This window comes from Leptodactylus fuscus, chromosome 2, assembly GCF_031893055.1.
Source record: "Leptodactylus fuscus isolate aLepFus1 chromosome 2, aLepFus1.hap2, whole genome shotgun sequence".
Taxonomy (NCBI): domain Eukaryota; kingdom Metazoa; phylum Chordata; class Amphibia; order Anura; family Leptodactylidae; genus Leptodactylus; species Leptodactylus fuscus.
In genome coordinates, this window is record NC_134266.1 from 10,282,638 (window position 1) to 10,305,487 (window position 22,850).

Here is a 22,850-nt window from a genome sequence, read left to right on the forward strand (position 1 = left end):
TTGGACCAATTCATGGTGGAGGGAGCCTCTAACCAGCCCAGTTTGGGCAAATTCATGGTGGAGGGAGCCTCTAAACAGCCCAGTTTGGGCAAATTCATGGTGGAGGGAGCCTCTAACCAGCCCAGTTTGGACCAATTAATGGTGGAGGGAGCCGCTAAACAGCCCAGTTTGGACCAATTCATGGTGGAGGGAGCCTCTAAAAACCCCAGTTTGGACCAATTCATGGTGGAGGGAGCCTCTAAAAAACCCAGTTTGGACCAATTCATGGTGGAGGGAGCCTCTAACCAGCCCAGTTTGGACCAATTAATGGTGGAGGGAGCCTCTAAACAGCCAAGTTTGGACCAATTCATGGTGGAGGGAGCCTCTAAAAACCCCAGTTTGGACCAATTCATGGTGGAGGGAGCCTCTAACCAGCCCAGTTTGGGCAAATTCATGGTGGAGGGAGCCTCTAAACAGCCCAGTTTGGGCAAATTCATGGTGGAGGGAGCCTCTAACCAGCCCAGTTTGGACCAATTAATGGTGGAGGGAGCCGCTAAACAGCCCAGTTTGGACCAATTCATGGTGGAGGGAGCCTCTAAAAACCCCAGTTTGGACCAATTCATGGTGGAGGGAGCCTCTAAACAGCCCAGTTTGGGCAAATTCATGGTGGAGGGAGCCTCTAACCAGCCCAGTTTGGACCAATTAATGGTGGAGGGAGCCGCTAAACAGCCCAGTTTGGACCAATTCATGGTGGAGGGAGCCTCTAAAAACCCCAGTTTGGACCAATTCATGGTGGAGGGAGCCTCTAAAAAACCCAGTTTGGACCAATTCATGGTGGAGGGAGCCTCTAACCAGCCCAGTTTGGACCAATTAATGGTGGAGGGAGCCTCTAAACAGCCAAGTTTGGACCAATTCATGGTGGAGGGAGCCTCTAAAAACCCCAGTTTGGACCAATTCATGGTGGAGGGAGCCTCTAACCAGCCCAGTTTGGGCAAATTCATGGTGGAGGGAGCCTCTAAACAGCCCAGTTTGGGCAAATTCATGGTGGAGGGAGCCTCTAACCAGCCCAGTTTGGACCAATTAATGGTGGAGGGAGCCGCTAAACAGCCCAGTTTGGACCAATTCATGGTGGAGGGAGCCTCTAAAAACCCCAGTTTGGACCAATTCATGGTGGAGGGAGCCTCTAACCAGCCCAGTTTGGACCAATTCATGGTGGAGGGAGCCTCTAAACAGCCAAGTTTGGACCAATTCATGGTGGAGGGAGCCTCTAAAAACCCCAGTTTGGACCAATTCATGGTGGAGGGAGCCTCTAACCAGCCCAGTTTGGGAAAATTCATGGTGGAGGGAGCCTCTAAACAGCCCAGTTTGGGCAAATTCATGGTGGAGGGAGCCTCTAACCAGCCCAGTTTGGACCAATTAATGGTGGAGGGAGCCGCTAAACAGCCCAGTTTGGACCAATTCATGGTGGAGGGAGCCTCTAAAAACCCCAGTTTGGACCAATTCATGGTGGAGGGAGCCTCTAAAAAACCCAGTTTGGACCAATTCATGGTGGAGGGAGCCTCTAACCAGCCCAGTTTGGACCAATTAATGGTGGAGGGAGCCTCTAAACAGCCAAGTTTGGACCAATTCATGGTGGAGGGAGCCTCTAAAAACCCCAGTTTGGACCAATTCATGGTGGAGGGAGCCTCTAACCAGCCCAGTTTGGGCAAATTCATGGTGGAGGGAGCCTCTAAACAGCCCAGTTTGGGCAAATTCATGGTGGAGGGAGACTCTAAAAACCCCAGTTTGGACCAATTAATGGTGGAGGGAGCCGCTAAACAGCCCAGTTTGGACCAATTCATGGTGGAGGGAGCCTCTAAAAACCCCAGTTTGGACCAATTCATGGTGGAGGGAGCCTCTAAAAAACCCAGTTTGGACCAATTCATGGTGGAGGGAGCCTCTAACCAGCCCAGTTTGGACCAATTAATGGTGGAGGGAGCCTCTAAACAGCCAAGTTTGGACCAATTCATGGTGGAGGGAGCCTCTAAAAACCCCAGTTTGGACCAATTCATGGTGGAGGGAGCCTCTAACCAGCCCAGTTTGGGCAAATTCATGGTGGAGGGAGCCTCTAAACAGCCCAGTTTGGGCAAATTCATGGTGGAGGGAGCCTCTAACCAGCCCAGTTTGGACCAATTAATGGTGGAGGGAGCCACTAAACAGCCCAGTTTGGACCAATTCATGGTGGAGGGAGCCTCTAAAAACCCCAGTTTGGACCAATTCATGGTGGAGGGAGCCTCTAAAAAACCCAGTTTGGACCAATTCATGGCGGAGGGAGCCTCTAACCAGCCCAGTTTGGACCAATTAATGGTGGAGGGAGCCTCTAAACAGCCAAGTTTGGACCAATTCATGGTGGAGGGAGCCTCTAAAAACCCCAGTTTGGACCAATTCATGGTGGAGGGAGCCTCTAACCAGCCCAGTTTGGGCAAATTCATGGTGGAGGGAGCCTCTAAACAGCCCAGTTTGGGCAAATTCATGGTGGAGGGAGCCTCTAACCAGCCCAGTTTGGACCAATTAATGGTGGAGGGAGCCGCTAAACAGCCCAGTTTGGACCAATTCATGGTGGAGGGAGCCTCTAAAAACCCCAGTTTGGACCAATTCATGGTGGAGGGAGCCTCTAAAAAACCCAGTTTGGACCAATTCATGGTGGAGGGAGCCTCTAACCAGCCCAGTTTGGACCAATTAATGGTGGAGGGAGCCTCTAAACAGCCAAGTTTTGGACCAATTCATGGTGGAGGGAGCCTCTAAAAACCCCAGTTTGGACCAATTCATGGTGGAGGGAGCCTCTAACCAGCCCAGTTTGGGCAAATTCATGGTGGAGGGAGCCTCTAAACAGCCCAGTTTGGGCAAATTCATGGTGGAGGGAGCCTCTAACCAGCCCAGTTTGGACCAATTAATGGTGGAGGGAGCCGCTAAACAGCCCAGTTTGGACCAATTCATGGTGGAGGGAGCCTCTAAAAACCCCAGTTTGGACCAATTCATGGTGGAGGGAGCCTCTAAAAAACCCAGTTTGGACCAATTCATGGTGGAGGGAGCCTCTAACCAGCCCAGTTTGGACCAATTAATGGTGGAGGGAGCCTCTAAACAGCCAAGTTTGGACCAATTCATGGTGGAGGGAGCCTCTAAAAACCCCAGTTTGGACCAATTCATGGTGGAGGGAGCCTCTAACCAGTCCAGTTTGGGCAAATTCATGGTGGAGGGAGCCTCTAAACAGCCCAGTTTGGGCAAATTCATGGTGGAGGGAGCCTCTAACCAGCCCAGTTTGGACCAATTAATGGTGGAGGGAGCCGCTAAACAGCCCAGTTTGGACCAATTCATGGTGGAGGGAGCCTCTAAAAACCCCAGTTTGGACCAATTCATGGTGGAGGGAGCCTCTAAACAGCCCAGTTTGGGCAAATTCATGGTGGAGGGAGCCTCTAACCAGCAGAGTTGGTGGAAATCAGGGTGGAGGGAGCCTCTAACCAGCAGAGTTGGGGGAAATCAGGGTGGAGGGAGCCTAGTATTAGCAGAATTGTGCAATGCTTATGGTGGATGAGTATGAGGATGCGGAGGAATTGGAGAGGTTGAGTACAGACATGGAGTTTCATGTTGGGGTGCTTTACACAGGTGGGCACAAAAATGACGGCTCTACCCAGTGGTGGTTCATTTTTATCAAAGTGAGCCGGTCGGCACTCTCAGCTGACAGACGGGTGCGCTTGTCAGTGATGATGCCACCGGCTGCACTGAACACCCTCTCAGATAGGACACTGGCGGCAGGACAGGACAGCACCTCCAAGGCATATAGGGCAAGTTCAAGCCACAGGTCCAACTTCGACACCCAATACGTGTAGGGCGCAGAGGGGTCGGAGAGGACAGGGCTGTGGTCGGAAAGGTATTCCCGCAACATGCGCCTATACTTCTCACGCCTGGTGACACTAGGACCCTCCGTGGCGGCACTTTGGCGAGGGGGTGCCATCAAGGTGTCCCAGACCTTAGACAGTGTGCCCCTCGTTTGTGTGGACCGGTGAGAACTTGGTTGCCTACTGGAGGAACTGCCCTCCCTGCCGCCAACGTCACATGCTGGAAACATCTCCATCATATTCTGCACCAATTGCCTGTGGCAAGCATTGATGCGATTGGCCCTCCCCTCTACCGGAATAAAAGACGAGATGTTGTTTTTATACCGGGGGTCAAGGATAGCAAAGATCCAGTACTGGTTGTCCTCCATGATTTTGACAATACGCTTGTCGGTTGTAAAGCACCCCAACATGAACTCAGCCATGTCTGCCACAGTGTTAGTTGGCATGACTCCTCTGGCCCCACCGGAAAGTTCAATCTCCATTTCCTCCTCATCCTCCATGTCTACCCATCCGCGCTGCAACAATGGGACGATTCGAAGTTGCCCGGAAGCCTCCTGTATCACCATCACATCATCGGACAACTCTTCTTCCTCCTCCTCCTCCTCCATTAAACGCAGTGAAGCGGACAGATGTGTGGACCTACTCTCCAGCTGTGACGGATCGGATGCTATCCCTAACTCCTCTGTGTGATCTGAGTTATCCCTGATGTCAATCAGGGATTCTCTCAGAACACACAAGAGCGGGATTGTAAGGCTCACCATCGCATCCTCAGAGCTCACCCTCCTTGTGGACTCCTCAAAGACCCGTAGGATGTCACAAAGGTCTCTCATCCATGGCCACTCATGGATGTGAAACTGAGGCAGCTGACTTTGTGGCACCCTAGGGTTTTGTAGCTGGTATTCCATCAAAGGTCTCTGCTGCTCAACCACTCTATTCAACATCTGAAACGTTGAGTTCCAGCGTGTGGGGACGTCGCACAAAAGCCGGTGTTGTGGCACATGCAGGCGTTGCTGGAGAGATTTTAAGCTAGCAGCGGCTACTGTCGACTTGCGAAAGTGGGCGCACATGCGCCGCACTTTCACCAGTAGCTCTGGAACATTGGGGTAGCTCTTTAGGAAACGTTGCACCACTAGGTTGAAGACGTGGGCCAGGCCTGGAACATGTTGGAGTCCGGCAAGCTCCAGAGCTGCTACCAGGTTCCGGCCGTTATCACAAACGACCATGCCTGGGCCCAGGTGCAGCGGCTCAAACCATATTGCCGTCTCATCGAGGAGGGCATCCCTCACCTCGGAGGCAGTGTGCTGTCTGTCCCCCAAGCTGATCAGCTTCAGCACAGCCTGCTGACGTCTACCAACGCCAGTGCTGCAACGTTTCCAACTCGTAGCTGGGGTCAATCTAACAGCGGAGGAGGAGGCGGTGGCGGAGGAGGAGGCGGTAGAGGAGGAGGAGGAGGGGGGTGTTCTTCTCGTGTCCCTGCCAGGAATGTTAGGCGGGGAGACGAGGTACACCGGGCCAGTTTGGGAAGCAGTCCCAGCCTCAACTACATTCACCCAGTGTGCCGTCAGTGAAATGTAGCGTCCCTGTCCGCATGCACTTGTCCACACGTCGGTGGTCAAGTGGACCTTTGTGCAAAGCGCGGAACTAAGGGCCCGCCTGATGTTGAGTGACACGTGCTGGTGCAAGGCGGGGACGGCACACCGGGAGAAGTAGTGACGGCTAGGGACGGCATAGCGAGGTGCCGCAGTTGCCATCAGGTCCAGGAAGGCGGGAGTTTCAACAAGCCGGAACGCCAACATCTCCTGGGCCAGCAGTTTAGCGATGTTGGCGTTCAAGGCTTGCGCGTGTGGGTGGTTAGCAGTGTATTTCTGCCGCCGCTCCAATGTCTGAGAGATGGTGGGTTGTTGTAAAGAAACGCCTGATGGTGCCTTTGATGGTGCAGGAGAAGGAGATAAGACAGGACCAGGGGAGGATGAGGTAGAAGTCAACAAAGTGGCGGAGGCAGATGAAGTGGTGTCCTGGCTCGTCCTCTGGAGTGCATCGCCAGCACAGTCAGCAGTGGCAGTGGCAGAGGCAGAGGCAGTGGCAGAGGCAGTGGCAGTGGCGTGAACGGCAGGCGGCCTTTGTCCTGCCGTTGCTGCCTGCCACTGATTCCAGTGCTTGGATTCCAAATGACGGCGCATTGAAGTGGTGGACAGGTTGCTCTTCTCAGAGCCCCTAATCAATTTCGAGAGGCAAATTGTGCAGACAACACTATATCTGTCCTCGGCGCATTCCTTGAAAAAACTCCACACCTTCGAGAAACGTGCCCTCGAGGTGGGAGTTTTTCGGGGCTGGGTACGAACTGGAACATCTTGGGAGATTCCGGGTGTGGCCTGGCTTCGCCTAAGCTGCTGACCTCTGCCTCTGCCTCTAGCTACCCTTTTTGGTGCTGCACCTGCCTCAACATCCACACTACTTTCCCCGCTTGACATCCCCCCTGTCCAGGTCGGGTCAGTGTCCTCATCATCCACCACTTCCTCTTCCAACTCCTGTCTCATCTCCTCCTCCCGCACAATGCGCCGGTCAACTGGATGCCCTGACGGCAACTGCGTCACATCATCGTCGATGAGGGTGGGTTGCTGGTCATCCACCACCAAATCGAACGGAGATGGAGGAGACTCTAGTGTTTGAGCATCTGGACACAGATGCTCCTCTGTTAGGTTCGTGGAATCGTGACGTGGAGAGGCAGGTTGAGGGACAATGAAAGGAGCGGAGAACAGCTCTGGGGAGCAGGGACAGTTTGGGTTATTGTTCTGTAAAGCTTCGGAATTTTGGGAGGAAGGAAGACAAGACTGTTGGGTAATAGGAGGAGAGGAGGCAGAGTCTGACTGGCTGCTGGACAATGTGCTGTAAGCGTTCTCTGGCCATTGCAAGACCTGTTCCTGGTTCTCGGGCCTACTAAGGTTTGTACCCTGCAGTTTAGTTAATGTGGCAAGCAACCCTGGCACTGTGGAGTGGCGCAATGCTTGCTGCCCCACAGGAGTAGGCACGGGACGCCCTGTGGCTTCACTGCTACCTTGCTCCCCAGAACCATTCCCCCGACCTCGCCCACGGCCTCGTCCACGTCCCTTTCCGGGAGCCTTGCGCATTTTGAATTCCTAGTTAGAAATTGGCACTGTATACCAGTAGTAAAAATTGTGGGTGCACGTAACCCCAATATATTCTTTGAATTACCAGTCAGAAACTGGCACTATATGGCAGTAGCAAGAAATGAGGGTATTTGTATTCCCAATATATTCTTTGAATTCCCAGTCAGACAATGGCACTGTATACCAGTAGTAAAAATTGTGGGTGCACGTAACCCCAATATATTCTTTGAATTCCCAGTCAGAAACTGGCACTATATGGCAGTAGCAAGAAATGAGGGTATTTATAACCCCAATATATTCTTTGAATTCCCAGTCAGACAATGGCACTGTATACCAGTAGTAAAAATTGTGGGTGCACGTAACCCCAATATATTCTTTGAATTCCCAGTCAGAAACTGGCACTATATGGCAGTAGCAAGAAATGAGGGTATTTATAACCCCAATATATTCTTTGAATTCCCAGTCAGACAATGGCACTGTATACCAGTAGTAAAAATTGTGGGTGCACGTAACCCCAATATATTCTTTGAATTCCCAGTCAGACACTGGCACTATATGGCAGTAGCAAGAAATGAGGGTATTTGTATTCCCAATATATTCTTTGAATTCCCAGTCAGACAATGGCACTGTATACCAGTAGTAAAAATTGTGGGTGCACGTAACCCCAATATATTCTTTGAATTACCAGTCAGAAACTGGCACTATATGGCAGTAGCAAGAAATGAGGGTATTTATAACCCCAATATATTCTTTGAATTCCCAGTCAGACAATGGCACTATATACCAGTAGTAAAAATTGTGGGTGTATATAGCCCCAATTCTATTGCTAGGGGACTTGCAGGGTATTTCTGGGGTGAAGGTGGGGGGGCACACCGTTGGAACGGGTATCGGGGTATATATCGGGTATACGGGAATACACTGACAGTGTATTCCATTCAGGATCCTGGGAAAGCTGGGTTGCGGCGATTGAGCCCGTCAGTGCCACGTTACACTGACAAGCTTCTCCCTGGAATTTAGCTCTTACAAGAGCTGTTGTGGTTGTCTTCTCCTTCCTATCCTAGCCTGTCCCTGCCTACCCAGAATCTAAGCCCTAGCTAGCTGGACGGAAACCTCCGTCCTCGGTGAATTGCAAGCTCAGAATGACGCGAACCTGGGCGGCGCTGTTCTTTTAAATTAGAGGTCACATGTTTTCGGCAGCCAATGGGTTTTGCCTACTTTTCTCAACGTCACCGGTGTCGTAGTTCCTGTCCCACCTACCCTGCGCTGTTATTGGAGCAAAAAAGGCGCCAGGGAAGGTGGGAGGGGAATCGAGTAATGGCGCACTTTACCACGCGGTGTTCGATTCGATTCGAACATGCCGAACAGCCTAATATCCGATCGAACATGAGTTCGATAGAACACTGTTCGCTCATCTCTAGAGACTGGGAGGCTACATACTGTTTGGCCTCAGGTCCATTGTAACTTGAGGAACGCGCAGGTATTTGCTAAGTACACAGCTGATAGAACTGGTTTAGCAGGTCCAATGTTTTCCCTGGGGAAAAAGGTTTGGCTCTCTTCTAGGAATCTTAGGTTAAAGGTGCCGTCACATAAATTGGGACTTAAGTTTGTTTGTCCCCATGAGATCATTGAAGTTATAATCCCGGTGTCTTTTTGTTTGGCTCTCCCTCCTTCTGTAAAGATTCAGTGTCTACAAATACCTGCTGAAGAAGTATCTTCCTCTTGTCCTTCCCTCTGACCATCCTCCTCCACCTGTCCTAGTAGAAGGGAATCAGGAATCTGAGGTGGCCAGAATCTTGGATTCCTGAATGGTCACAGGGGGTTACAGTATTTAATACACTGGAAGGGTTATGGCCCGGAGGACCGCTCCGCTCCTGGGAGCCTGCCGGGTTGCGCAGTCTCTTGTGAGAAGTTTTCATAGAAAATTTCCTTTCAAATCCAGTCCGGCATTTGTTGGCTTGGTGGACCCTCGTAGAAGGGGAAAGAAGGGTTACTGTTAGGAGTAGGGCCAGAGCCTCCACAATGCTATGAAGAGGTTGACGGCCCTCTCCTCCCTGTGCTCCCGAGTCCCCTGCTTGCGGGTCTTGATGTGCAGGGGTTACCGGTCTCCTCCTGAGCTGACAGGGAACTTCTGTTTTTTGGGGGGTTTTCGGCCTAGTAGCGGGCCGGAGCCTATTTAAGGATGGCTCTGGCTTCGGACCACTGCTGGCTTTACAGTGTACCTGGTTCCTGATAGTAAGCGTCTCCTATTGTCGGTTGCCTCGTTTTCTGACCTCTGACTTTGCCTTTTGCCTCCTACTGTGCTTGCTCCTGTTTATGACCCCGGCTTGCCTTTAGACCTCTACTTCCTAAACCCATTTTTGTACTGCTTTGATGTCATAACCCGGCCTGCCTGACCTTCCCTTTGTATTACCCTCTGTACTGCGCTGCCCTATGGTTATGACTTGGATTGTATGACTACACTTTGACTCTCTGCTGCCACCAGCTGATCACCGTCCGCTGCTGCCTTCTGGTTCCTGGACCTGCACCGCTAATCTGAGGGTCTGCTGGTAAAATTTCCCAGTTTCTGGTTCTGCTGAGATTTGTGATGCGCTGTGTATGGCGTTTCCCGACCCGTACCGCTATGCCCAGCATTACCGCAAAGTCCATCTGGGGCTCTGGTGAATACCACTTTGGGGTTGGAGTTAGTGCGGCCCAGGGGGTGCTGCACACTCAGTGCCGTATTCACCATTTTCATCAGTGTATCTAGTACTGGTTCTCACCATTAGCTCAGACCTACACTGCGCTCACTCTGCCCCATCAGCAGTACCTCCCGCATATCCGGCCATAGTTGGACATTTTCAGCCTTACAAGTATTTCATATTCATTAGGTTTTTTGGTGACAGTCAGTGACGGCTCCCCACAGGTGATTAGCAAGGGCATCTTCAATATTACTAGGCAATAATTGAGGGCACCTTCATGTTACTGGATGATGGGCAAGGGCACCTTCATGTTCTTTTCTATGTTCCACAATTAGAAACCATGATTGACTGCACATACACATACATGAGTGAAAACCGGCTGTACAGGAAAGACATGAAATGTAGAACAAGTGTCACATCTTTCGGCTATCCACAGGAGCAGCCGCCCCGGGCCCCATCCCTCGGCTATCCACAGGAGCAGCCGCCCCGGGCCCCATCCCTCGACTGTCCACAGGAGGAGCCGCCCCGGGCCCCATCCCTCGACTGTCCACAGGAGGAGCCGCCCCGGGCCCCATCCCTCGACTGTCCACAGGAGGAGCCGCCCCGGGCCCCATCCCTCGACTGTCCACAGGAGGAGCCGCCCCGGGCCCCATCCCTCGACTGTCCACAGGAGGAGCCGCCCCGGGCCCCATCCCTCGACTGTCCACAGGAGGAGCCGCCCCGGGCCCCATCCCTCGACGGTCCACAGGAGGAGCCGTCCCGGGCCCCATCTCCAAATTACATCCATCCTCCTGGATTTCTGAGGTGACGGGGACATGGAGGACGTCATCTGTTTTTCTCACAAGCCTGATGTTGCCGCTGTCCTATCCATGTCACTAGAGAGGAAGAGTCAGAGAAATTTGACTGGAATGGCACAGGTCAAAGCAGGTGCACTAGTAGACATAGCCACACCCTGGGTGCACCCAACAGAGCGTTTGAAGTGCTGTGGGACCTTGTACAAACCCAGAAGTATTAGAGATGGCAGAGTATAGGGAGGGGCAGTGGATAGGGCAGGCCCTGAAGCCTCGTTGGTGATCTGATCTCACAGCTCGGACCCCACGAGTCACTTTATAGGTTTATTGGTTATAAAAACATTTTACATGAAATAAATAGCAGCGTAACCGTCCGTACATGGACCAGTCACATGACCTCTGCAGCGCCCTGCACCGCGCCCACCACCACCCCTAGAGGACCCCCGGACCTGCACAAGCAATGGCCGCTTTGTCTGGAGTTATTGCACATGAGAAGAGCTGGAAAGTGCGGCCACGTCCTCTTGTCTCTTCTTAGGTCTGATGTCGTGTCTCAGAGTAATTCTTCTTCCTCTTCGTCCTCGTCTTCACTATTGACTACAGTCCCCGCATTACCCTAATAAAGACAGCAAAGTTGTCAGAGTTGCCAGTAACCCCTCCCCTATCATCGTGCCCTGGAGGGCTGTAGTACCCTCTGACCTTTGCTGTGCCCTCGCTCAGCAGACATGACTCCTCCTCCAGGCGCCGGTACGTAGACACCTGCAAGTCGCTCAGCGTCTCGGGCAGCGGACAGTTCAGAGTCTCCGGTAACAGGAGGCTGAGAAGTCCAGCGCTCAGCCCCGAACCTCCAAACACCACGTACGGGAGCGACCAATGGACTGAGCGCTGCAGAGAGAGAGAGAGCGCAAGAGTGAGAGGCTGATACCAGAGAACACTTGCTGGCAGACTAGACAGAGGTGATAGACGTCAGTCACATACCATCCCCGGGATAAAGGGAGCGAGGATTCCTCCAAAGCGAGAGACCATAGAACACGCGCCCATCCCCCGACTCCTGCAAACATCGCGAGATAGAACATCATTGGCCTTATAGACCCATCCCCCATAATGCCCCAGGAGCAGTGGTATATACCTGACAGTGGTGGGATACAGCTCCGACGTGTGGATATACACTATGTTAAAGGCTGCACTGATACACAGCTTTCCCAGAAGGGAGAATGTCTGACTATTCAACCAGCTCCTCCAACCTGCAGGAGAGAGGGACAACATATCAGCGGGGAAGAGGAGTATACAGAGTACAGGGTGGAAGCACATCAGCGGGTAGGTGGTGTAAACAGAAAACAGGGCGTGGGTAAATATGGCCCACAGTTCCCAGTGGTGGGTACGGCCCACAGTTCCCAGTGGTCGGTAAGGTGGGTACGGCCCACAATCCCCAGTGGTCAGTGGCGGGTGCGGTCCACAGTCCCTGGTGGTCAGTGGCAGGTACGGCACACAGTCCCCAGTGGTCAGTGGCGGGTACGGCACACAGTCCCCAGTGGTCAGTGGCGGGTACAGCCCACAGTCCTGGTAGTACACTAGATAGAGTTCCCTGGCTTAGACCTCCCATGACGCACCTGGAGAGGTTCGGTGCACCCCGGTAACTCTCTTCTCGGCTACGGCCATAATAATCAGACACGCCGCTCCACTCAGACTCAAGAAGCCTGAAAGTGATCTCCTCCGACCACAGCTGCAAAACACAAAGCAACGAATCTTCAGCAGAACAGAGGGAGATTAGATGCTCCTGGATTATCTCCCCCAGTACCAATCTCTACGACTGATGAGATACACGCAGAGTGGATACGTCTCCTCCACTGCCCCTATTACACAACACCCACCTCTTATGATTGATGAGATACATGCAGATCGGATACGCAGGGACTTCAGCGAGGCCGGACAGCGCCAGATTCAGGTAGACGTTTCCTCCCAGGTCTCCGGTGCTGAGGGTCAGTCCGTAATACACGAGGCTGCAGACAAACCTGATAGCAGAGTTATGGAGTGGGGTGACCCCTATAGAGCGCCCCATATAAAGCAGCAGGACTTACACCCCCATAGGGCACCTCCTATAGAGCAGTAGGACTTACCATGCCCACATCATGAGCAGCGTCCGGCGGCGCAGTATGGCATTTCTGCAGATGCTGAGGATGTTCTCGGGAGGGGCGTTGTCCTTCTGGCGGGCGCTCAGCGTGAAGGGTTTTGGTTTAGAGCGGTTCCAACGTCCCAGGAAGAGCAGGGCGTCCTGCGCCTCACGGAGACGGCCCTGAGCGTACAACCAGCGCGGAGACTCCGGGATCCACCTACCCAGACCAAAAGCATGAACAGTCTGCGCACAGACCAACCCCAGACCGAGCCAACAGTACTCACAGCGAGAGCAGGAGGATGGCCACACCTTGTACGTTCACCACCAGCGCCAGCACACGCCACCAGCGCACAAAGTATCCGATCAGGGCGAACTGCGCAATGCCCAGCGCAAAGCACAGACTGGCCAGAGAGCCTGCGGACAGCAAAGTCAGGGGTCAGACTAGGAATGGATACCAACACATCGGGAAAGGACACAGGACACAGACACAAAAAGCCATGTGACATTACCCACTATTGCCCAGTAGGTGGTGCCGATGCACTCATTGAGCAACACGAAGGCGATCAGCGACATCCCGCCATTCATCAGACCCACAATGAAGCGAGTGCCAAGGAAGGTGAAGAACCCGGGAGAGAGAGCATTTAGCAGCGAGAAGACGACGTCCAGCGCCAGACCTGTAAGACACATCACATGACTGCGCCTGTCCACAACTACAGCTGCTGATGGGTTGATGCAGTTCTGGAGGGGATTGGAGTATAAAAGACATAACGTGACCACTGTGTCTGCAGCTCTGGAGGGGACTGGAGTATATGACATGATGTAACCACTGTATTTGCAGCTCTGGAGGGGACTGGAGTATATGACATGATGTAACCACTGTATTTGCAGCTCTGGAGGGGACTGGAGTATATGACGACATGGTTTAACAGCAGAATTGCAACTGCAGCTGTGTGAATTGTGACTGGATTAAGCTCAGGTCAGGGCGGGGGTGTCCCAACACTCACCTGTCACATACACTCGCTTCCTGCCAAACCGGTCTGATAATTGCCCAAATGTGACAACTCCGACCAAGACTCCTGCAAAGAAGACGGAGCTGGCAGCGCTGACCTTGTACGCCTGAGTGTCCACGAGTGACCACTGGGGGGAGACACAGACAATGGTCCTACTAATGTCACATCCCTGTGGGTGGGGCTGACAACTACAATCTCAGATATAGCTAATAGTTAGAGCTCCACCCCTCTGTTCCCAGAGTCCCCCTTACCTCAGAACTGATAGATGTGAAGTTCCCCTCGAATTCCAGGTGTCGGTGAGCCTGGCTGGTGTTCTGCCCTGGAGTGGTGGAGGCGGGGTCATCATACACCCAATGATACGGAGGGGTCATCCCCAGGAGGGCGATCAGGACTACCTCTGTGGCCACATAGAGCTGCGAAATACAAATGGGGTGACCAGGGGCCACAAGGTAATCAATACAGAGGGATAATCGGGGGCCACAAAGCAATCTTCTAATGGCCGGGACATCTCACCTGTAATATGACGGCCAGCAGGATGCACAAGAAGATCTGATATCGCCCCATCTCTCCCACCAGCTTCAGGGCATCCTCCACCTCCATGTGAGCCTGAAAATCGCCCCACACCCCAGACCACTACAAGACAGACATTATAAAGTTATTACAGGTCAGTATACGGCATATATAGAGCTGGAGGATAATGTATAATACCACAGAGGAGGGGAGATATATAGCGTAATATGACAGAGGAGGAGGATATATCCTATTCTACATGTAAAAGTTTGGATGTTTGTTCCTCAATCACACAAAAACGGCTGAATGGATTTGGATGAAATTGGGCTCATAGATAGTTTGTAACCTCGATTAAGACATAGGCTACTTTTTATCCCGGTAAATGACATGACTTCACGACTGTTATGAATTTATGTTCACATACTATATTACACTGCTTTTGCCGGCAGGACTATCTGAGCTTCTGATAAAGCCAGGGCTGTTATCTCTCTATGTAAACACACAGATAACACTGAGTCTATTCTGTACAAGCATCTGCATATTATCTGATCTGCATAAGTGTTCTGTGTCCTGTTCAGCCAGAAGAAGGAGGGGAAGAGAAATACAGGAAGTGAGAGGAGACATTGCAGGCAGCGTGCTGAGACACTGAGATGGGAGAACCCCTTTAATCCAAATTGACAGTTTCCCAATGTCAAACATTCCAGGAAGATGAAAATCTAATTTGTTGCAAAATTCTCAAAAAACGTGAGCTATGAAGGGAGCCAGAAGTCACAGAGTTCTCCTCAAGCAGAGCTGAGGAGGAATAAGCAAGCTAGACGTCAAGCGGCTCTTAGAGCAGCCGAAAAGTTGGAGCAGGCGGATCATCGACGCCAACAACACGCAGACGAAGTTACGGGCAGAAGCTAGTAGTGTAATATGACAGAGGAGAAGGAGGAGGGGGATATATAGTGTAATATGACAGCCCCCCACTGATCAGGAGAATGGAGTGGTGATGCTCATGTAGCCCCCCCCCCATTCCTCCCTTCTCTTACTGGTGAGCAGTCGGGGCCGACAGACACAATGTTACCCGAACACATAACACTAGTGTACAGAACAGACATATAGGATAGTATACATCCCCTGTATACACATCACTAGGGTACAGAGCATACATATAGGATAGTATACATCCCCCGTATACACATCACTGGGGTACAGAGCAGATCACAGCAATTACCTCCTTATTACATACTCCTGCCTGTTTATTGAATTCCCTCAACTTTTCACATCAGCTCCACTCCTCCTCCTCCCCTCTCTATAGACTTCTATTTTTTGGGTGCGCTTATCTCTGCCGCCATCAGCTTCACTCCTTCTCCTCCTTCTCTCCATAGACGCCTTTTACCTGCTGCAGGCAATTTCTGCCCCAAGGGAGTCCATACACAGGAGGGGGCAGATAAGTGAGGGCACAGGCAGATTGATAACACCTCGTATAGGCTTTACCTGCACTGTGGGCGTATAGAATGTTTATGGTCAAGGGATGTGGGATAGATAACTAGGCGGCGCTCTAATGTACGGATACACGCATGACAGCACAGACGCCTGTACGGTCATAGGGCGGATTCTTTACAGTAAGAGCAGTGACCATTATACCATGTCAGGGGGTGTCATAATATCACGTTATATATAGTGATCAGGTCTAGTCCTGGGATAGGACGTAGAGCCAGAGATATATTCCCGTAATGTGGGCTAACCGGCGCCCCCTCATGGTCAGTACAGGAGTCAGGTCAGTTCAGGAGTATATATAGCCCTGGTGTACATTATAGGGTGATTACAGGTCAGTATAGGGGTATACATAGCCCCAGTATACATTACAGGTCAGTATAGGAGTATATATAGCCCCGGTGTACATTATAGGGTGAGTATAGGAGTATATATAGCCCCAGTATACATTACAGGTCAGTATAGGGGTATAAATAGCCCCAGTATACATTACAGGTCAGTATAGGGGTATAAATAGCCCCAGTATACATTACAGGTCAGTATAGGGGTATACATAGCCCCAGTATACATTACAGGTCAGTATAGGGGTATATATAGCCCCAGTATACATTACCGGGCAGTATAGGGGTATATATAGCCCCAGTATACATTACAGGGCAGTATAGGGGTATATATAGCCCCAGTATACATTACCGGGCAGTATAGGAGTATATATAGCCCCAGTATACATTACCGGGCAGTATAGGGGTATACATAGCCCCAGTATACATTACAGGGCAGTATAGGAGTATATATAGCCCCAGTATACATTACAGGGCAGTATAGGGGTATATATAGCCCCAGTATACATTACAGGTCAGTATAGGGGTATAAATAGCCCCAGTATACATTACAGGTCAGTATAGGGGTATACATAGCCCCAGTATACATTACAGGTCAGTATAGGGGTATATATAGCCCCAGTATACATTACAGGTCAGTATAGGGGTATATATAGCCCCAGTATACATTACCGGGCAGTATAGGGGTATATATAGCCCCAGTATACATTACAGGGCAGTATAGGGGTATATATAGCCCCAGTATACATTACAGGTCAGTATATGGGTATATATAGCCCCAGTACACATTACAGGTCAGTATAGGGGTATATATAGCCCCAGTATACATTACAGGTCAGTATAGGAGTATATATAGCCCCAGTATACATTACAGGTCAGTATAGGTATAGGGGTATATATAGCCCCAGTATACATTACAGGTCAGTATAGGGGTATACATAGCCCCAGTATACATTACAGGTCAATATAGGGGTATATATAGCCCCAGTATACATTACAGGGCAGTATAGAAGTATATATAGCCCCAGTATACATTACAGGGCAGTATAGGGGTATATATAGCCCCAGTATACATTACAGGTCAGTATAGAAGTATATATAGCCCCAGTATACATTACAGGTCAGTATAGAAGTATATATAGCCCCAGTATACATTACAGGTCAGTATAGGGGTATATATAGCCCCAGTATACATTACCGGGCAGTATAGGGGTATATATAGCCCCAGTATACATTACAGGGCAGTATAGGGGTATATATAGCCCCAGTATACATTACCGGGCAGTATAGGAGTATATATAGCCCCAGTATACATTACCGGGCAGTATAGGAGTATATATAGCCCCAGTATACATTACCGGGCAGTATAGTGGTATATATAGCCCCAGTATACATTACCGGGCAGTATAGGAGTATATATAGCCCCAGTATACATTACCGGGCAGTATAGGAGTATATATAGCCCCAGTATACATTACCGGGCAGTATAGTGGTATATATAGCCCCAGTATACATTACCGGGCAGTATAGGAGTATATATAGCCCCAGTATACATTACCGGGCAGTATAGTGGTATATATAGCCCCAGTATACATTACCGGGCAGTATAGGGGTATATATAGCCCCTTTATACATTATATACTAATTACCGTATGTTTTACCTTTCACTTCTCTTCGCTCTTCCTCTTCCACGTTGTTCATCTTTCCTGGGTGGGCGGGGCCATTAATGGGTGGAGACAGCTGAGGCCTGACCAGGAAGAGCTCCTCCTATTGGATAATGATAATAATACAGTCACCAGCCAGAGAAGCATGTGAAGGAACAATACAGCAGAGCATCTCACCTTAACAGTCACCCCTCCCCCCCAGTACTGCAGAGCATCTCACCCTAATAGGCACCCCCCCAGTACTGCAGAGCATCTCACCCTAACAGCCACCCCCCCAGTACTGCAGAGCATCTCACCCTAACAGTCACCCCCCCCCCCCGTACTGCAGAGCATCTCACCCTAATGGGCAATCCCTTCTTATACTGCAGAGCATCTCACCCTAACACTCACCCCACCAGTACTGCAGAGCATCTCACCCTAACAGGCACCCCCTCAGTACTGCAGAGCATCTCACCCTAATAGGCACCCCCCAGTACTGCAGAGCATCTCACCCTAACAGCCACCCCCCCAGTACTGCAGAGCATCTCACCCTAACAGTCACCCCCCCCCCCCCGTACTGCAGAGCATCTCACCCTAATAGGCAATCCCTTCTTATACTGCAGAGCATCTCACCCTAACACTCACCCCACCAGTACTGCAGAGCATCTCACCCTAACAGGCACCCCCTCAGTACTGCAGAGCATCTCACCCTAATAGGCACCCCCTTCTTATACTGCAGAGCATCTCACCCTAATAGGCACCCCCTTCTTATACTGCAGAGCATCTCACCCTAACAGGCACCCCTCCAATGCTGCAGAGCATCTCACCCTAACAAGCACCCCACCAGTACTGCAGAGCATCTCACCCTAACAGGCACCCCCCCCCAGTACTGCAGAGCATCTCACCCTAATAGGCACCCCCTTCTTATACTGCAGAGCATCTCACCCTAATAGGCACCCCCTTCTTATACTGCAGAGCATCTCACCCTAACAGGCACCCCTCCAATGCTGCAGAGCATCTCACCCTAACAAGCACCCCACCAGTACTGCAGAGCATCTCACCCTAACAGGCACCCCCCCCCCCCCCAGTACTGCAGAGCATCTCACCCTAACAGGCACCCCACCAGTACTGCAGAGCATCTCACCCTAACAGGTACCCCCCCCCCCAGTACTGCAGAGCATCTCACCCTAACAGTCACCCCCACAGTACTGCAGAGCATCTCATCCTAACAGGCACCCCCCCCCCAGTACTGCAGAGCATCTCACCCTAACAGTCACCCCCACAGTACTGCAGAGCATCTCACCCTAACAGTCACCTCCACAGTACTGCAGAGCATCTCATCCTAACAGGCACCCCCCCCCCCCCCAGTACTGCAGAGCATCTTACCCTAACAGTCACCCCCACAGTGCTGCAAACCATCTCACCCTAATAGTCACCCCCCCAATGCTGCAGAGCATCTCTCCCTAACAGTCACCCCCCCCCAGTACTGCAGAGCATCTCACCCTAACAGTCACCCCCTCCAATACTGCAGAGCATCTCACCCTGTCACCCACTCCAATACTGCAGAGCATCTCATACAGACACCCAATCCTTACTGCTGAGCATCTCATTCAGCTACAGTGTCATCATGTCTAATGTTTTCTCTCCTCTTCTGCAGACTATTCCTCCTGTATCCCGTCCTCCTCCTCCTCCCTGCAGACTATTCCTTCTCTATCCCGTCCTCTTCTCTGCAGACTATCCCTCCTGTATCCCGTCTTCTTCCCTGCAGACTATCCCTCTTGTATCCGGTCCTTCTTCTCCTCCTGCTGCAGACTATCCCTCCTGTATCCTTTCCTTACCTCCTGTCCGTGACCGCTGGAGGGGGCGGGTCTAGTAAACTGACAGGCGCGGTGACCAATAGGAAATCGTTACGAGAGAGGGAATTTATCGGGGAAAGGGGCGGAGCCTGGGGCCCAGGCTGTGCAGAGTCTGTCAGATGTGAAGGGAGAATTCCTGACTGAATGTGGAGGCTGCGGCCCTGCCGGTGTCTGATACTGAGACTGGGGCCCCGCTGGTGACTGAGACAGAGGCTGGGGCCCCGCTGGTTACTTACTCTGAGACTGGGGCCCCGCTGGTGACTGAGACAGAGGCTGGGGCCCCGCTGGTTACTTACTCTGAGACTGGGGCCCCGCTGGTTACTTAATCTGAGGCTGGGGCCCCCTGGTGACCGAGGCTGGTGACAGGCTGGGGCCCTGCTAGTGACTGAGGCTGGGGCCCTGCTGGTAACTCTGGGGCGCTGCTACACACTTTGTCCTGTGTACAATATGGCGTCGGTCCTGTCCTGTAGCTGTGCTCTCTTGTGGAGTCGCCGCCAGCTGAAAATAATGGCGACCAAAACGTTACCTCAGAGTGATCCATGGTGGGAGCGCCGCTGGTCTGTGTAGTCATGAGAGATGGCGGTACTATGTCGTGACACGTCGTATGTTATCAGACTATTGTGATAATCTCATGTCCCAACTGCCTTCTATGTAATTCTTTTCCAGTTTTATATAACGCCGGACTGCGACATGATCAGTACAGTGACCGGAGAACAGAGCGCGGTGGCATTAGTGATGGAGTTCTCTGTCTCATCCATCATCACCTGCTGAGGATCGGTCCTAGTAGATAATGTGATAGGAGACGTGGAATGTCCGCCATGTGTGACCAGTAGAGGATTGGGCCTAGTAGGACATGTCTAGTGAGGACTCCATTATTCCTGTGTGTGTTGGGTTGTTATGGCGATGCCATATATATATATATATATATATATATATATATATATATACAGTGTTGGCCAAAAGTATTGGCCCCCCTGCAATTCTGTCAGATAATACTCGTTTTCTTCCAGACAATGATTGCAATCACAAATCCTTTGGTATTATCTTCATTTAATTTGTCTTCAATGGAAAACCACAAAAAGAATTGTCAAAAAGCCAAATTGGATATAATTCCACATCAAACATAAAAAGGGGGTGGACAAAAGTATTGGCACTGTTTGAAAAATCATGTGATGCTTCTCTAATTTGTGTAATTAACAGCACCTGTTACTTACCTGAGGCACCTAACAGGTGGTGGCAATAACTAAAATCACACTTGCAGCCAGTTGAAATGGATTAAAGTTGACTCAACTTCTGTCCTGTGTCTTTGTGTGACCACATTGAGCATGGAGAAAAGAAAGAAGACCAAAGAACTGTCTGAGGACTTGAGAAGCAAAATTGTGAGGAAGCATGAGCAATCTCAAGGCTACAACTCCATCTCCAAAGACCTGAATGTTCCTGTGTCTACCGTGCGCAGTGTCATCAAGAAGTGTAAAGCCCATGGCACTGTGGCTAACCTCCCTAGATGTGGACGCAAAAGAAACATTGACCAGAGATTTCAACGCAAGATTGTGCGGATGGCGGATAAAGAACCTCGACTAACATCCAAACAAGTCCAAGCTGCCCTGCAGTCCGAGGGTACAACAGTGTCAAAAAATAAAGAAAAACCGCTCAAACCCAACCAAAATGAAAATGGAAGTAAGGGTATGAGTAAGGGGCACAATATAGCCCCGAAACGCGTAAGCTGTTTTGCATTGCACATTGGATCCATTTTGTAATTCTTTTTTAAATATGGACTAGTAAAGGTGAAGTTTTATTAAGTTTTTTTGGCGCTGGATATCTTATTTCTTTGATGTACAACAGTGTCACCCCGTACTATCCAGCGTCAGTGTCTGAATGAGAAGGGACTGTATGGTAGGAGACCCAGGAAGACCCCACTTCTTACCCAGAGACAGAAAAAAGCCAGGCTGGAGTTTGCCAAAACTTACCTGAGAAAGCCAAAACCGTTCTGGAAGAATGTTCTCTGGTCAGAGGAGACAAAAGTAGGAAAAGGCCTCAACATAGAGTTTACAGGGAAAAAAAGAGGCCTTCAAAGAAAAGAAGACGCCCCCTACAGTCAGACATGGCGGAGGGTCCCTGATGGTTTGGGGTTGCTTTGCTGCCTCTGGCACTGGACTGCTTGACCGTGTGCATCGCATTATGAAGTCTGAAGACGAACAACACATTGTGCAGCATCATGTAGGGCCCAGTGTGAGAAAGCTGGGTCTCCCTCAGAGGTCAGGGCTCTTCCAGCAGGACAAGGACCCAAAACACACTTCAGGTCAGCACTAGAAAATGGTGGTGAGAGAAAGCCCTGGAGACTTGTAAAGTGGCAGCAATGAGTCCAGCCCTGAATCCCATAGAACACCTGTGGGGGAGGGGGAGAGATCTCTTGGTGGCAGTTTGGAGAAGGCCCCCTTCACATCTCAGGGGGGACCTGGAGCAGGAGCCAAAGAAGAATGGTCTAAGATTCCAGCAGAGCCTTGTAAGAAACTCATTGCTGGTTAGCGGAAGCGGTTGTGCGCAGTTATTGTGTCTAAAGGTTGTGCTACCAAGTATTAGGCTGAGGGCGCCAATACTTCTGTCCGCACCATTTTTGGAGTTTTGTGTAAAATGATCAATGATTTGACTTTTTTTTTTTTCCATTCTCTTTTGTTTTTTCATTGCAAGCAAAATTAATGAAGACATTACCAAATAGTTTGTGCTTGTAATCATTATCTGGAAGACACCGAGTATTATCTGACAGAATTGCAGGGGGGCCAATACTTTTGGCCAACACTGTATATATTTTTTACGTAGATTGTGAGCCCCATATAGGGATCACAATGTACATTTTTTCCCTATCAGTATGTTTTTGTAGAATGGGAGGGAATTCACACAAACACGGGGAGAACATACAAACTCCTGGCAGATGTTGTTCCTGGTGGGATTCAAACCCAGGACTCCAGCGCTGCAAGGCTGCAGTGGTAACCACTGAGCCACCGTGTTGCCCCGGCGATGCCTGTATTTGGCCTATTCTTTACATTACACTTTAATATGGTGTCAACTTTACGTAAATCATTTCTGATGAACTTTGGTGATAATAAGGACAAGAGAGCTCCTCCCCCTGGTGGCAGGCTAATGACCTTTGTGTATTTGTCAGTCTTCACTGCTTATTTAGAATTACATTTATGAAACATGAAGCTCAGGATGAGCAAAGCTGTGCTTGTCATGTACTGTGAGGTGATGCTGATCAGATGTATGGGGGCTCCGCATAGTGCTTGGCAATATTGTCAGGTCTTAAGCCGTGAGTGTTTAGCGCTAAGTCTGTAGAAATTTCTGAAAGGGATTTATGATCTATTCTAAGAATAGACTGACACCCAGCTCCCCCACCCCCAGTCAATCATCTGTTGTCAGCAACTGATACCCAGAGTATGAAGCAGATAGTGCAGT

At 50.6% G+C, this 22,850-nt stretch overlaps 1 protein-coding gene across 2 annotated transcripts; it reads right to left on the minus strand.

Annotated features, from left to right (window-relative positions):
- Positions 1 to 10,779: 10,779 nt before the first annotated feature.
- Positions 10,780 to 17,670, minus strand: SLC22A15 (solute carrier family 22 member 15). Of its 2 annotated transcripts, none has more exons than XM_075262543.1 (13): positions 17,563 to 17,670; positions 14,085 to 14,204; positions 13,823 to 13,984; positions 13,566 to 13,698; positions 13,071 to 13,235; positions 12,846 to 12,975; positions 12,566 to 12,778; positions 12,320 to 12,460; positions 12,059 to 12,171; positions 11,578 to 11,692; positions 11,427 to 11,499; positions 11,148 to 11,333; positions 10,780 to 11,064 (listed from the first exon to the last, which is right to left on the minus strand). In XM_075262543.1, exons 2-13 carry the CDS (start codon positions 14,169 to 14,171, stop codon positions 11,002 to 11,004), a joined length of 1,581 nt encoding a protein of 526 aa, XP_075118644.1. In that variant the 5' UTR covers positions 14,172 to 14,204; positions 17,563 to 17,670; the 3' UTR covers positions 10,780 to 11,001. The 2 variants fall into 2 exon arrangements, with proteins under 2 accessions (XP_075118644.1, XP_075118645.1); XM_075262544.1 differs by having other exon boundaries at positions 17,551 to 17,663.
- Between the last annotated feature and the right edge of the window lie 5,180 nt (positions 17,671 to 22,850).